Below are 17,117 nucleotides of genomic sequence, written 5' to 3'. Positions count from 1 at the left end.
ATGTTATTTGAAATGGACCATTTTTGGGGGGCTTTTCTTTCAAAAAACAAGGACATGGGGTATTGTGTGTAGATAGATTAGGGGGGAGGAGGGACAATTTAATCCATTTTAGAATAAGCCTGTAACCTAACAAAATGTGGAAAAAGTCAAGGGGTCTGAATACATTCCGTAGGCACGGTATAGAGATAAATAAAGCCTAAACATAAAACCATGACACTGAGTCTGGGGGGGAAAGAGCAGTATCATACTTATAGACACTGTATACAGTTTAGAATGACACACGGCCTAAACATACGATTATCAATGTGTCCAGATTCAGGAAGAGCCTTTTTATAGCAACATACAGTATGACACTTATTGAAATAGCTTAAAACATATTGCCAGGACTGCCCACAGAGCAATCGTGTTTTAGCTATACACAGACGTCTCGCCAGAAGTACCCTATAAATGAATGACCACTGAAAGTTACCTGTTGTATGTTGTTGCTTATATGTTCAATTAGTAAGTTTAATCTGATTTCATTTAATATAGATGACTTGTATTAAGGAGAACAATATGTCATTTGTTTAAACTGTTTACTCATATTCCCAAGTTCAGATAACACACACACACACACACACACACACACACACACACACACACACACACACACACACACACACACACACACACACACACACACACACACACACACACACACACACACACACACACACACACACCTCACTCATTGTGCCCTTGTGAGTGAGTGGGACAGCCAGTCTTTGTTTGGAGTGAACCTTTTAAAGTTCCTCCACATGAATAGAGTCAAACAGAGAGGCTACAGCTCATCAACTGGCCATTCATTCAGCACTGTCCACACATGCACGCACGCACGCACACACACCACACTCTCTCTCAATTACATTTAAAGGGCTTTATTGGCATGGGAAACATATGTTTACACTGCCAAAGCAAGTGAAGTAGATAATATACAAAAGGGAAATAAACTATTTTAAAAAATGAACAGTAAACATTACACGCACAAAAGTTACAAAGGAATAGAGACATTTCAAATGTCATGTTATGGCTATAGACAGGTGTTGTAACGACGTGTAAAAAGTTCAAGTAGAAAAGGTAAAATAAACAAAAGTAAATATGAGTTGTATTTACAATGGAGTTTGTTCTTCACCGGTCGCCCTTTCCTTGTGGCAACAGGTCACACATCTCTCTCCCTCTGTGACTACATTGCTGCTGTCACCTTGTGTTAATGTAAAGCATTAGAGGAAGGCCAACTGTATGCTCATGTCTCTCTACTGTATAAAACAGGATGCTTCCAGTGACACGTTCTCCGTTCTACTGTCAGCACCATTGACACAGAACAATTCAGGCCAGACAATAGAACCGGCAGTTTCTACTGAGCCTCAGCATCTTCAGCATTTTATTTCAAGACAGTAAAACACTGAATGTTCCCGCTAATACATTGTTGCTAACTTGGTACAGTAAAGCTTACTAAGTAAAACGTTGTATTAAAAGAGTAAACACAAACTAATCACAAAATAAAAATGATGACCCTGAGTCTGGTAACTAGGTAAAAGACCATGACCGATAGTACTATCGAATCCCAACGGTCATACAAATCTCACGTCGGCATAATGTATGATTTAGGAGAACGCTAGACTGGCGTGCACTCATCTCAAGTTGAGTTTCAGCACTTCGTGGGGCTACGGGGAGAGCGGTGAAAAGACCGATGACAAACCTCGTAAGTGCTGCTGTATCACGGTCCCAGTAGAGTAAGCCAAAAGAAGCTGAGAGAAGAAGTAGAGTCCCAAACTCTGATAGATGTTCCACGTAGTGCAGCCTGAGTGGAACTGTTGTGCAGGAGTGAGTTGGGTGAGGGAGGGGGAGGGATTTGGCAGCGACTCAACCGGGAAGGTAGGTGGTTTAGGGGGGAGATGATTCCAAAACCTCCTCCCCTCCTACCTGCTGACTGTCCCTCTGCACCCTTCAGATCACTCTTGCGCGCGCACACACACACACACACACACACACACACACACACACACACACACACACACACACACACACACACACACACACACACACACACACACACACACACACACACACACACACACACACACACACACACACACACAACCACCCTCTCTTCCCCCCCCCCATCTTTCATACAGTATAATACAGGGTAATGAGTTTAGACTGTGGAAGACAAACACAGTGAGTCTATAAACAACCCAGTAGATGAGCTGAGTGGTGACAGCAGTGCAGAGAAGCTATATAAAACCTTGCACTAAATATACAGTCGAACGGATTCCCCCTGGCTCAACACAGCAGACAATAGAGACGCAATGAAGTCAGTACGGGTAAACGGTGTCAGTCCATCTGAATACAGTAACAGTAGACAGACACCAGTCACACAGTAATCGCCATAGAAATAGAATGATATTTCCACGGTAACAGCCCCTGGGCTATGGAGAATGTACAGTGTGAGTTCAAAGCAACATGAGAAGACTAGAGGCCGTGTGACAGCAAGGTTAACCCAGGGTCAAACAAATAAAAACGAACTCTGAGCTGAGTATCATTTTAACCATGTTCCCCCCTGCAGGAATAATGCCATTCTTGTCTCAGCCCAGAAAGTGTGTCCCGGGGATGTGTGTGACTACACACCAACAAGACGCAGGCCGAGCAATTTAGGAAATTGATTCAGGGCACATCATAACGATATAAAAGCACGGAGGCCTGGCGATGCCGAACGCGTTTATGCTCATTAAAAGGTCAATTGCCGTGAGACCCAGCAGACTTTTGCATGACAATAACCCGGAGGACAACATGTGATGATCGCCACAGCCCCTACAGTACTCATAGGTCATTCGCAGTGTCCTACTATAGGCAAGCATATGTGAAGCTTAGACAGAGCATAGCGGTCATACCAGGGAACAACTAGAGGTCATGGTAACATTTATAGCTCAACACTAAATCTAACACACACACACACCTCTATAAATCACACACTGTCGCCTAACCTTGTAACCCACAAATGAACGCAGGCACACACACACACACACACACACACACACACACACACACACACACACACACACACACACACACACACACACACACACACACACACACACACACACACACACACACACACACACACACACACACACACACACACACACACACACACACACACACACACACACAACCACACACAGTGTTTCGATTGTCCTCGAAATACACAGCATTGAAGCTTGTACTGTTCATTTCTGTATCCCAAAAGCTCCCTTTGCCAAAGATGGGAAGATCATATGATCAGCCAGAAAAACAGGTGAAGCTTCTGGGCACCAGAAATCATATTGACTATCTAACGAATAACTTTTTATGCCCTCAATATGGGTAACAAAGATGAATAATCTACTTCGTGGCTCAACTCACTCGCATGTCAGTAAAGTGTTCCAGCACTGATGGAGTGCATTGTGGGTGGGAGAGTGTCTGCACTCAGGGACCCGTATCCACAAAGCATCTCAAAGTTGGAGTGCTGATCTAGAATCAGTTTAGCTGGGGCATTTTAGAAACGGGCGAACTCCTCATTGCATTGAATAACAGCAAATGGGTTACCGAGCATGTTATATTTTATCAGGACAGATCTCCACCAGAGTCAGTTTGGTTTTTGCCTTCACTGTACTGTACATATCAGAGATGACACGATCATCTTGAATAATGTTATATGGACAGATCTTAGATCAGCACTCCTACTGTACGCTGAGACGCTTTGTGGACAGGCCCTGGTCTATTCTGAGAAAGGGTGACACCTATGGCCTCCCACACCATAATGGCCTGATTAGGATTGCTGCCATACTCACAGACATCATCATCCACATCATGACCATGACAGTCTGTCAGCGTTAATGACTTGACAGGTGGTTTAGGCATTTGTGACCCGATTCAGGAAACTACGTCTTTTTTAGCAAAAAATGTTTTTTTTTGCAGAAATACCTTCTCGAACGTGAACTTTCAAGTGCCTTAATAACCAACTTGTACACCATCTGCAAATACGAATAAAATTGTTAAATTACGAACCTAGTTGTTTAAGCCACAGAAAAAGAGGGCTACCTTCCTGCTAGCCATGATTGGCTGAGATAATGAGTGGGCTGGACATACCGAGAGAGGAGTTCAGATTGGTCTGCCATATAGAAGGCTTCTGTCTATTTGAGCTCGTCAGTCTGTGTTGGTAATCCTGTCGAACGCTGCTTTTCTAAAAATGTATTGTGTAGTGGAGCTGCATTAAGTGTTGCTCTCCACTTTCTGGAGGATCAAGTTATGAAATCAGTGGAATTGGAGTATGATAGCTAGAGATGGAGAAAACACCTGTCTCCAGATTACATCTTCAAACTAAGGGCAACCGTGGTATGGCATTCTTGACAGGGAGACGCGTCCATCATGCATGTTGGCGTATACAGGTAAGATAGTCTAGCATTAGCTAGCTACATTTTCAGATATTACAAGTTTCTAATTTTGACAAAGTGGATTCATTTCTAGCTAAAGTGCACTGGCTCTAGCTAGCTAAAGTTAGCTGGCTGGATCCCTAGCTGACGTTATTATTTGTTTCCCAGATCCGTTTGTTTTTCTAATTAGAGCTTAAATTTAGCTAGCTAACATTGGACATGGTTGGTTAGCTCCCAGCACTGTGGCATTGTTGGCACTGTTCATTGTTGTTTAACTAGCTAGCATTAGCTAGCTCGTTAGCTAACGTTACGTGACATGTGCACAACACCCGTTAAATATGGCTGGTGTCAGTAAACGTCTGCAAAAAAGCGCAATGAAATTGTTGCCAGCAGGGCTGGTTAGGAGTGCAGTGTATAACACACCATTTTGAAGACATCCAAATTGTGAAATAACATATGGATTCAATTATAAAATATCCCTTACACAGCCTGGAGGTGTGTTTTGAGTCATCCTGTTGAAAAACAAATGATAGTCCCACTAAGTCCAAACCAGATGGGATGGCTTATCGCTACAGAAAGCTGTGGTAGCCCTGCTGGTTAATAAGTGTGCCTTGAATTCTAAATAAATCACAGACATTGTCACCAGCAAAGCACCGCCACACCATAACACCTCGTCCTCCATGCTTTACAGGGGGAAATACACATGCGGAGATCATCTGTTCACCCACACCGCGTCTTACAAAGACACCGCGGATCGAACCAAAAATCTCCAATTTGGACTCCAGACCAAAGGACACATTTCCACTGGTCCAATGTCCATTGCTCGTGTTTCTTGGCCCAAACAAGTCTTTTCTTCTTATTGGTGTCCTTTAGTAGTGGTTTCTTTGCAGCAATTCAACACCATAGTACCCGCCAAGCTCATGATTAAGCTTGAGGTCCAGGGTCTCAACCCCACCCTGTGCAATTTGGTCCTGGAATTCCTGACGGGTCGCCCCCAAGTGGTGAAGGTATGAAACAACATCTCCACTTCGCTGATCCTCAACACATGGGCCCAAAAGTGTGCGTGCTCAGCCTCCTCTTGTACTCCCTGTTCACCCATGACTGCATGGTCGCGCACGCCTCCAACTAAATCCTCAAGTCTACAGACGACACAACAGTAGTGGTCTTGATTACCAACAACGACGAGACAGGAAAACAACCTACAGGAAAATAACCTCTCACCCCCCCCCCCACAATTGAGAGCATCCTGTCGGGCTGTATCACAGTCTGGTACGGCAACTGCACTGCCTTCAACCGCAAGGCTCTCCAGACGGTGGTGCAGTCTGCACAACGCATCACTGGGGGCAAACTACCTGCCCTCCAGGACACCTACAGCACCCGATGTCACAGGAAGGCCAAAAAGATCATCAAGGACATCAACCACCCAAGCCACCCCGCTACCATCCAGAAGGCAAGATCAGTACAGGTTCATCAACGCTGGGACCGAGAGACTGAAAAACAGCATTTACAGTTGAAGTTGGAAGTTTACAAAGACTTAGGTTGGAGTAATTAAAACTTGTTTTTCAACCACTCCACAAATGTCTTGTTAACAAACTGTAGCTTTGGCAAGTTGGTTGTGCATGACACAAGTAATTTTTCCAACAATTGTTTACAGACAGATTATTTCACTTATAATTCACTTTATCACAATTCCAGTGGGTCAGAAGTTTACATACACTAAGTCGACTGTGCCTTTAAACAACTTAGACAATTCCAGAAAAGGATGTCATGGCTTTAGAAGCTTCTGATAGGCTAATTGAAATCATTTGAGTCAATTGGAGGTGTACCGGTGAATGTATTTCAAGGCCTACCTTCAAACTCAGTGCCTCTGCTTGACATCATAGGAAAATCTAAAGAAATCAGCCAAGACCTCAGAAAAAAATGGTTAATACTTGGAAGCAATTTCCAAATGCCTGAAGGTACCACGTTCATCTGTACAAACAATAGTAAAACAAGTATAAACACCATGGGACCATGCAGCCATCATACCGCTCAGGAAGAGGGCGTTCTGTCTCCTCGAGATGAATGTACTTTGGTGCAAAAGGTGCAAATCAATCCCAGAACAACAGCAAAGGACCTTGGAAATATGCTGGAGAAAATAGGTACAAAAGTATCTATATCCACAGTAAAACGAGTCCTATATCGACATAACCTGAAAGGCCGCTCAGCAAGGAAGAAGCCACTGCTCCAAAACCACCATAAAAAAGCCAGACTGTACATGGGGACAAAGATCATATTTTTGGAGAAATGTCCTCTAGTCTGATGAAACAGAAATATAACTGTTTGGCCATAATGACCATCATTATGTTTGGAGGAAAAAGGGGGAGGCTTGCAAGCCGAAGAACACCATCTCAACCGTGAAGCACAGGGGTGGCAGCATCATGTTGTGGAGATGCTTTGCTGCAGGAGGGACTGGTGCACTTCACAAAATAGATGGCATCATGAGGGAGGAAAACGATGTGGATATATTGAAGCAACTCAAGACATCAGTCAGGAAGTTAAAGCTGGGTCGCAAATTGGTTTTCCAAATGGACATTGACCCCAAGCATACTTCAAAGTTGTGGCAAAATGGCTTAAGGACAACAAAGTCAAGGTATTGGAGTGACCATCACAAAGCCCTGACCTCAATCCTATAGAAGATTTGTGGGCAAAACTGAAAAAGTACGTGCGAGCAAGGAGGCCTACAAACTTGACTCATTTACACCAGCTCTGTGAGGAAGAATGGGCCAAAATTCACCCAACTTATTGTGGGAAGCTTGTGGAAGGCTACCCGAAACGTTTGACCCAAGTTAAACAATTTAAAGGCAATGCTACCAAATACTAATTGAGTGCATGTAAACTTCTGACCCACTGGGAATGTGATGAAAGGAATAAAAGCTGAAAAAAATCCTTCTCAACTATTATTCTGACATTTCACATTCTTAAAATAAAGCGGTGATCCTAACTGACCTAAGACAGTGATTTTTTTTACTAGGATTAAATGTCAGGAATTGTGAAAAACTGAGTTTAAATGTATTTGGCTAAGGTGTATGTAAACTTCCGACATCAACTGTATCTCAAGGCCGTCAGACGGTTGAACAGCCATCACTAGCACAGAGAGGCTGCTGCATACACATACAGACTCAAATCATTGGCCACTTTTATAAATGGATCACATGCAGCTAACACAGACATATGGACATGTCTGCTCTACCAAAAATTACAACCAATTAATTGCAGCATTACCACAAAAATCGAAGAGGCAAGTAGAAGGGGAAAAAAGTAAGGAACTTGTATGTCGGCCCTGTATTAAAGAACATAAATGGTTAAAGAAAAGTGTGATAAATAAAAACATATACCAATTTCATTTAAAGGGCCAAAAAACTGGCAGCTGTGCCATATAAATTGCAAAATAGTTGGGAAGAGATTTGCGATGTACCCATTCCATGGCACATGGTTTATGAATTGATACGCAAAACAACGCCGGATTCACAACTTCAAATTTTTCTATATAAATTACTATACAACATTCTTGCAACTAATAGAATGTTATATATATGGGGATACAATCTTCCCAGCTCTGCAGATTTTGCTGTGAGGAGGCAGAGTCATTAGATCATTTATTTTGGTATTGTCCATATGTAGCTCATTTTTGGTCACAGGTCCAGGAATGGCTGAAGAAATGCAACATTTGCCTAGAACTAACACTACAAATAGCAATACTGGGTGATTTGAAAAGCCATAGTCAATCAATCAATAATATAATAATTATTTTAGCAAAACATTTTTTAAATGTACAATCTGTAGAAGCTATGAGAATAGAAAGGTTCAGTACTTTTGTGAAGCACCACAGCACAGTTGAAAAATATATGGCAAGTAGAAATCTGAAATGGATGATGTTGAGAGACAGATGGGAGGGGTTGAGTGGAGCTGAAGGGTGGGACTAATAACAATGTAGGGCATAAGGGACCTGTAGAATGTATATAGGTTCGGAGCTTTTGTGAAATAGCATAGTTACAAATAGAAATCATCAAACTAGATGGGCATCAGAAATAGAGGAAGGACTAAGAACAAACAAGAGAGAACTATTGTAAAGTAGACTGTGTCTGTAGAATGTGTATAAGATGTATGGATTGAAGGTAGAAGCAGAAGTGTTTATTGGTTTACTCCAATCAGGGGATCGGAGGGTTTAACTATGCCGCTTGGTCATCTCTCATCCATATATTTATATGTACATATTCTTATTCCATCCATTTGTGTGTATTAGGTAGTGGTTGTGTAATTGTTAGATTATCTGTTAGATATTACTGCACTGTGAGAACTAGAAGCACAAGCATTTCATTACACTCACATTAACATCTGCTAACCATGTGTATGTGACCAATAACATTTTATTTGATCATTTGATGTTGAGATGTGTCTGTTACTTGAACTCTGTGAAGCATTTACTTGGGCTGCAATTTCTGAGGCTGGTAACTCTAATGAACTTATCCTCTGCAGCAGAGGTAACTCTGGGTCTTTCATTCCTGTGGCGGTTCTCATGAGAGCCAGTTTCATCATAGCGCTTGATGGTTTTTTGCGACTGCACTTGAAGAAACTTTCAAAGTTCTTGAAATGTTCAGGATTGACTGACCTTCATGTCTTAAAGTAATGATGGACTGTCATTTCTCTTTGCTTATTTGAGCTGTTCTTGCCATAATATGGACTTGGTCTTTTACCAAATAGGGCCATCTTCTGTATACCACCCTCTCCTTGTCACAACACAACTGATTGACTCAAACGCATTAAGAAGGAAAGAAATTCCACAAATGAACTTTTAACAAGGCACACCTGTTAATTGAAATGCATTTCAGGTGACTGTTGGTTGAGAGAATGCCAAAAGTATGCAAAGTTGTAATCAAGGCAAAGGGTGGCTATTTTAAGATTCTCAAATATAAAATAAATGTTTCATAGTTTTGATGTCTTCACTATTATTCTACCATGTAGAAAATAGTAGAAATAAAAAGAAACCTTGAATGAGTAGGTGTTCAAAAACTTTTGAACAGTAGTGTATGTATGCATGTTTTTTCGAGTGTGCGTGCGTGTGAAGGACAGACGTACCTTTGTGAGCGGCTGGTTTGGTCTTGTCTGTGAAGCCCTGACTTCGCCGGTTGCCGGCGGCGCCAACCGACCCGCGAGGTGTGATGTCACTGCCAGCAGTGGACACCCTCGCACTCGGGCCTGGAAGTCTGAGCGGGAGAGCAATAGAGCGTTTACACTCAATGGCACAAACAGCAAGGATTAGGCAATACGTTCATGAAACGTCCAATCATTTTCCACCCATCTGTAACCACATATTGTCAGCTAATCTCCTGCGCAGCCATAGCCGGGAGTCAAAGGCAGCGTTCGAGCCGGGTCCGTCTTTCACATAGGCCTATAAATTGCCAATTCAACATCGGTGAAGGAAACATAATTCTGTGGCTGTCGGCATTGGTCTGATAAACAAAATATGACCGGTAGTTCAATACTGGTGTAAAACATTTATTTTTATTTTTTTAAAGGCATTCCCTTTACATGACCAAGCAGGATTGCATGGGCTTTTGTTAGTGGGAGAATAGGTCCTGCTCATTAGACTTTCAATCACGTTGAGTAGAAAGACTGTTGTTGGCCCGTGAATTAACTGTCTTATGAATTCAACTGGGCTATAAGTCATCATTAAGTTCCTGTCCGACAACAAAGACCATGATGGTATGAGCGTTCCGAAATGAACACACTGAAAATGTTATTAGTGTATAAACAAGCTTTCTATTATAAAATACAAAAATATCCATTTAGCAGACACTTTTATCTAATGGGACTTAGGGTCAATTTACTTGCAATGCATACATTTTGCGTACGGGTGATCCCAGGAATCAAACCCACTATTCTGGCATTGCAAGAACCATGCTCTACCAACTGAGCTGCAAAATGTAACACATGATTTAATTCTGAGCGAGATATTAAGTCACAGGCTTCACTGCTAGCCTATTCATGATATACACTGTTTACATGATGAAACGTCTTCTGTCTGTTCTCATTCAGGATGTGGCCACATGAAATTAAATCGTAATCATGAAATGATCCTAATGTCACCTATGCTCCCCCTGGATGCCAATCAAGACCGTTTTCATTCAAGCCGAGAAAGAAAATAAGGCATAAAGATGAAACGGAAAAGCATTGGAGGAGAAACGCATTACAATCTGAAAAGGAGAAAAAACACCATTCCAGATATTGAATGTACTTTCGCCTGCAGTTACACATGCTGACCAGAGGGCGGCGCTACTGCATTGTTTTGTAAATTAGACTAGAAGCAGGTGCAAAACTACAAGGCATGGACAGCATGCACTCTCTGGGGCAGGCAAAAAGCGGATGTTTCCGTTTTTTTAGGGATACAGTATTTTCAACCTAACTTCTGTTTTCCCCTGAAAAACGGACGCGAGGCCTCCGTTCAGGCATCTTTTTGTGCCTGCTGTGTTGGGTTTAGGCAGCACGCAACAACACATCCTCAACTTCACTTCATTTCATTTCATGCTTGTAAAAACAACGTTTTTGGCCACTATTCATAAAAACCTCTCAGAGTAGGAGTGTTACTCTAGGACTAGGCCTTTCTTTTTAATAATGACACAAAAGGCTAAACTGATCCTAGGTCAGTACTCCTACTTTATGACAGTTTATGAATATGGGCCCAGACGAACGTAGAAAGTGTGTGACATCACTGATTGAACATTATCTCACAGAAAACAGTACAGTAGGAGGAGGATAGTAGTAGTGGCCTATCCAATCCGTTATCGTAACATACAACCAAATTCAAGCCATCCACTCCTCCATCTCAGTTAATTATTAAGGTCATACTCACAGTGAGACGCTCTCTCACATTCTTGAGTGAGCGCACACACATGCACATCACACGCAGACAACCACACACACACACAGGGGTTATCTAAAGGTCCCTCACACCCCATTAAGCAGACATGCCAAATGAGGCGTGATGCCAGAGTCAAACAGGACTTTCCCAAAATGGAGCCTTGGAGTCCCCTCTCTTCAAAACTCATGCAGAGTAGAATAGTAGTTTCAGGTAGAAGTTGCCCTTACCACAGATCTAGGATCATATTAATAACACCTCTATGGTAACCATAACTATTACCTGTTGAAACAAATCTGACCCTGTATCAGTTGTTATGGGCAACCTCTACCTACTCTGGAAATAGTGAGGAAAGGAGGGAGAATTAGAAGATGAGGAGGAGTGGAGGAGGAAGATGCATGACCACAAAGAAGAGCGGGAGAAAGAGGGAGAGAAAAAGAGCTGACCTAGAGGACTTTTTCTGACCAAAGGAAAACTTGAGCAGTTTACTCTGAGACCCAGCCCTAGGAGGAGAGACAGAAAGACTCATTTGACATGTACAGAAGACCGGAGCTAAGACAACTGGAAAGAGAGAGGAAATAAGACCGAGATGGTAAATTGAACACTGATGACATCAACAAGGAGCGAAAGAGGGAAGACATTTCAAATTCAAAGTATTACGAACTACATCTTCCCAGAATGCATCAGTGTAGCGGTGATCCAACAGGCTTACCTGGACTGCATCTCGGCCTGTGCTGTTTTCTGGGCTGCTTGTGCTGTGGGGGCCGGAGTCTCATGCGTAGGGGGGACAGGGTGGCTGCTGAGCTGGGAAGGGGTGCCCGTCTGCTGGATTAGGGGAGGTTGAGGGCTCTGGGGCTGGGGGTTAAGGTGGGGCTGGGAGTACTGGCGGTGGGCCTGCTGCTGCTTGTAGCGAGACAGGCTGAAGAAGAGCCCCAGAATGGCCTTCAGATTCCCATTACGGATCTCTGCGTAAGGAGACCAGGGGAGAGAGGTAAATAGACAGGGAGGGAGAGAGAGAGAGAGAGAGAGAGAGAGAGAGAGAGAGAGAGAGAGAGAGAGAGAGAGAGAGAGAGAGAGAGAGAGAGAGAGAGAGAGAGAGAGAGAGAGAGAGAGAGAATGAGATGAGGTAGGAAGAAGGAGAGAGAGATATGAGATACAGAGAGGAAAGTTACAAGCTCACTACACAGTATTCTAGCCACTACAGTCAGTCAATGTAGTCTCAGCAGGTGTGTGTGACTGGTGAGCGTTTACCCTCGGCAGACAGGCCCTGTATGTTGACACCTTTGGCTGCCAGGAAACGGAGGCAGGCATCAATGTTCTCAATCTGGAGGAGTAGAGAGACAGAGAGAACCGATTTTACATTCAGATGTAACTCAACTCATCACACAGTCAGTAACGCATAGGCAGTTATCAGCAGCCTACTCAAAAATAGCCATCGCAAACACATCGCCCGCCTTGGGGTTTCGGGACATGCTTAAAGGGATTGACTTCGCAGAGTGCCGACCTGAGTAAGGTGAGTCGATTGTTTAATGACATAGCCTGGACAAAGCAACATTAAAATAAGCCAGACATACACCTCCAACTGGAGTACCTTAGATGACAAAAGCATTCTACTTTGGCCCTGTTACCATACCGACCCAGCTGTGCTGAGCTGTCAACAATCAACGGCCAGGTGATGTGATTGGTCGACAGAATTTGCTTAGTTCCAAGCTCACTATGTGACCCTACTTCGATACAGCCCATTGGCCGCAAAATGTCAACCCCCAGGTGAACAAAATAAAACAGAGTCATCGAATGACATCATCAATTTAAAAAAAGGAGAGTTCAAGGGTTGCCAACGGTCAGGTTCAGGTGAACAAAATGACATCATCGAATGACATCATCAATTTAAAAAAAGGAGAGTTCAAGGGTTGCCAACGGTCAGGTTCAGGTGAACAAACAGGGGAGGGAATTGAGCAATATAACAATTGATTCACATGCCACAGCAGCAGCCATTTTCACTGTTCATGCTGTTGAGAAAAGCGGCCATTGAGACTATACCCGACTGTTCAATCAAGGGAACCTCATCGAAACGGAATCCGTCTCATGCTAATATACACCTAGGCGCAATTCATCTCCCCCATCGGTATTAGCTAGCACCCTACCGACAGTCTATTAGTGTGAAACGGGTTTCGACTGAGCAGAGTGCAGCGGTTCAATTTAGAAAAATAAGACGTCGTACTTTATGGAGAACAAACTAAAATAACACGAGCTATTTAATACATTAATATCAACATCATCCTTCCACAGTAGCACTCTGATTCTACATCAGATATTTCAATGATGTCATACGACGAATCAGAAGCAGACTCCAGGTCGGTGAGCCGCTGACCCCAGAACAGCTGTTCTATGGCGACACATGCTGGGAGGTCAGGGAGGACACAGACTGAGAACCAGAAGGAATTTAGACCAGGCTCTGCTCACTACAAAGTTCAAATATCCCCAGACCCACATGCCACCATCACTTCACTGAACTACCCGCGAGCCACCCTGAAATACCCTCCCAGACCCTACTAAAATACCCCGTCTTTTTAAATACCCCAGACCCACATGCCACCATCACTTCACTGAACTACCCGCGAGCCACCCTGAAATACCCCCAGACCCTACTAAAATACCCCCAGCTTGACTGAGATACCTCTCTGATGGGGAGATGAATTGCGCCTAGGTGTATATTAGCATGAGACTGATTCCATGTGACATACCCTCACCCATACACACACACACACAGGCACACACACGCACACACACACACACACACACACACACACACACACACACACGCACGCACACACACACACACACACACACACACACACACACACACACACACACACACACACACACACACACACACACACACACACACACACACACACACACACACACACACACACACACACACACACACACACACACACACACACGTCAACACTACTAAAATACTTCCCTGACCTCTTCTCTGATATACCCCTGACCCAAATACCCCTGGTACTGAGGAGGTAAAAATAAAGATTCTTCTGGCTAAATAAAAACACCCGCTGAGAGAGAGCACATGGTGCTCAAACTTTAGAAAACACATTTAATCTGCATTCAAACAGGGGATCGATTCAGAATTGCAACTTTGGGAATTCCAGTGTAGTGCGGAAAAGTGAGAAATCAAACTGTTGGAATAGAACATCAAAGTAGGGCCTCCCGAGTGGCGCAGTTTGGCCTTGAGGGATTGTCCTTGTCCCATGGCGCTCTAGCGACTCCTGTGGCAGGCCGGGCCGCATGCACGCTGACACAGTCGCCAGGTGTACGGCGTTTCCTCCGACACATTGGTGCGGCTGGCTCCGGGTTAAGCGGGCAGTGTGTGAAGAAGCAGTGCGGCGTGGCTGGGTCGTGTTTCGGAGGACGCACGGCTCTCGACCTTCGCCTCTCCCGAGTCCGTACGGGAGTAGCAGTGATGGGACAAGACTGTAACTACTAATTGGACACCACGACATTGGGGAGAAAAAGGGGTCAAACAAAATAGGGAGACACATCTGCTCTGACAATGAGTTCTCTACTTCAAACACAACTGCCCATCTGTCACTTGTCCACTCCGATCTTCCCCTTTTCTAGTTCTCTCGTATTCCCCTCATCCTCTCTCGTATTCCCCTCATCCTCTCTCGTATTCCCCTCATCCTCTCTCGTATTCCCCTCATCCTCTCTCGTATTCCCCTCATCCTCTCTCGTATTCCCCTCATCCTATCCTTTTCTAGTTCTCGTATTCCCCTCATCCTCTCTCGTATTCCCCTCATCCTCTCTCGTATTCCCCTCATCCTCTCTCGTATTCCCCTCATCCTATCCTTTTCTAGTTCTCGTATTCCCCTCATCCTCTCTCGTATTCCCCTCATCCTCTCCTGTATTCCCCTCATCCTCTCTCGTATTCCCCTCATCCTCTCTCGTATTCCCCTCATCCTCTCTCGTATTCCCCTCATCCTCTCCTGTATTCCCCTCATCCTCTCTCGTATTCCCTCATCCTCTCTCGTATTCCCCTCATCCTCTCTCGTATTCACCTCATCCTCTCTCGTATTCCCCTCATCCTCTCTCGTATTCCCCTCATCCTCTCTCGTATTCCCCTCATCCTCTCCTGTATTCCCCTCATCCTCTCTCGTATTCCCCTCATCCTCTCCTGTATTCCCCTCATCCTCTCTCGTATTCCCCTCATCCTCTCTCGTATACCCCTCATCCTCTCTCGTATTCCATTCATCCTCTCCTGTATTCCCCTCATCCTCTCTCGTATTCCCCTCATCCTCTCTCGTATTCCCCTCATCCTCTCTCGTATTCCCCTCATCCTCTCTCGTATTCCCCTCATCCTCTCCTGTCATCTCTTCTGGTATCTCCACTCTTTTTTTTACCTCCTGCTAATTCTGATCAGACAGTTGCTCTTCTCATCAACAAGGTGCTAATAAACCTTCGAGTGAATGCAGTCTGGTTATTCATTAGAATGTAATAACGCCACTGAGTCAATAGGTGTTGTGCCGAGCTTCGACGTCATGGGGACAAGACACGTGACCGTGATGGGAGTATATAAGCCTCTCCCTCTCCACCCTGTGCACTAAGAACACACACTGGACATGAGACGTGTCACGGCAACAGTTAGTCTAACCCTGCAGGTAGATTGAACACGGGACACAAGTAAGTACTCAAACTACACTGCAACTGAATAACTTGCAATCCCAATTATTTTTTAAAAACTGAATCATTCAGTTTATATGGCCACCTAGACAGTGACAATAATTAGGTAATTAAATCAACAATAATGTGAAATTGCACGGCCTTAAATTGACCATTATTATTACAAAATAACAACCGTCGTAATAGCAAAATCCAACTTCCAATACCGAGATACATTTCTACTGCAATATTTCCATAGAGTTCCCTCTTACCTAGCAAGTTCTCAGAGCCTGTGTTGAAGGCACGATCCCAGCAAATACAGTATCACACTAAACACTGTTCTACTGTATAGTGGCTCTCTCTCAGACACACACACACACACACACACCTCTCTCTAAGGCTGTCATCACATGCTGGGTCTCAGCCAGCTAGCAGCACAGTAGGGCCGGCCCTGCAACTGCCCTTTAGACAAACACTTTTTTTACATCGCAGAGAATCTATTGTGTGTGTGTGTGTGTGTGTGTGTGTGTGTGTGTGTGTGTGTGTGTGTGTGTGTGTGTGTGTGTGTGTGTGTGTGTGTGTGTGTGTGTGTGTGTGTGTGTGTGTGTGTGTGTGTGTGTGTGTGTGTGTGTGTGTACGCCCCCTCACCGGGAGCTTTGTTTATGTCTTAAGGAGTCCTGTCTTGTGACTGAGTCGGCGTGCATGTTTCTGTGCTCCCGCCTTTCACTCTCTCAGACAGTAATCTCAGTGAAACTTCAACCTCCGAACCAAGGTAACACTAACCCCGTAAATACCGCTCTCTCTTTACAATACCCGTACATTATGGTTTTGGAGAGTCAACAGCCCTGTAGTCGGCCAGCACAACTTTAATACAACTTTAACATACTGCACCCCCCCTCCCATTTAATTCAACTAAACAGTTTCATCGTGTTACACATCTACCTTCTTTGAAAAGCTGGTAGTACTGGCACCCAAGTGGCACGTTAACTCAACGCACACAACAACAGCAAAAAACAATAACACCAATACTACGGTACTTTACAGTGAAACAATCGACAGGGTGCAGTCTAGATGCAGCAGAGGAC

The 17,117-nt window shown here is 44.1% G+C and overlaps 1 protein-coding gene across 5 annotated transcripts in view; it reads right to left on the bottom strand.

Annotated features, from left to right (window-relative positions):
* nav2a (neuron navigator 2a) overlaps positions 1-17,117 on the bottom strand; it is a 146,237-nt gene that overhangs the window by 72,027 nt on the left and 57,093 nt on the right. For 3 of the 5 annotated variants that reach the window (XM_046349803.1, XM_046349804.1, XM_046349805.1), the window contains exons 4-7: positions 12,601-12,673; positions 12,062-12,314; positions 11,796-11,852; positions 9,570-9,697 (exon numbers count right to left, since the gene is read on the bottom strand). In XM_046349803.1, the coding sequence (XP_046205759.1) occupies positions 9,570-9,697; positions 11,796-11,852; positions 12,062-12,314; positions 12,601-12,673 (511 nt within the window). Of the gene's footprint in view, positions 1-1,738; positions 1,895-9,569; positions 9,698-11,795; positions 11,853-12,061; positions 12,315-12,600; positions 12,674-17,117 lie in introns of those variants that run through there. The other 2 variants (XM_046349806.1, XM_046349807.1) reach the window with 2 other exon arrangements.

This window comes from Oncorhynchus gorbuscha, linkage group LG05 (assembly GCF_021184085.1).
Source record: "Oncorhynchus gorbuscha isolate QuinsamMale2020 ecotype Even-year linkage group LG05, OgorEven_v1.0, whole genome shotgun sequence".
Lineage (NCBI taxonomy): Eukaryota > Metazoa > Chordata > Actinopteri > Salmoniformes > Salmonidae > Oncorhynchus > Oncorhynchus gorbuscha.
Note: the sequence above shows the minus strand (reverse complement) of the source record. Positions and strands in the feature narration are given on the sequence as shown.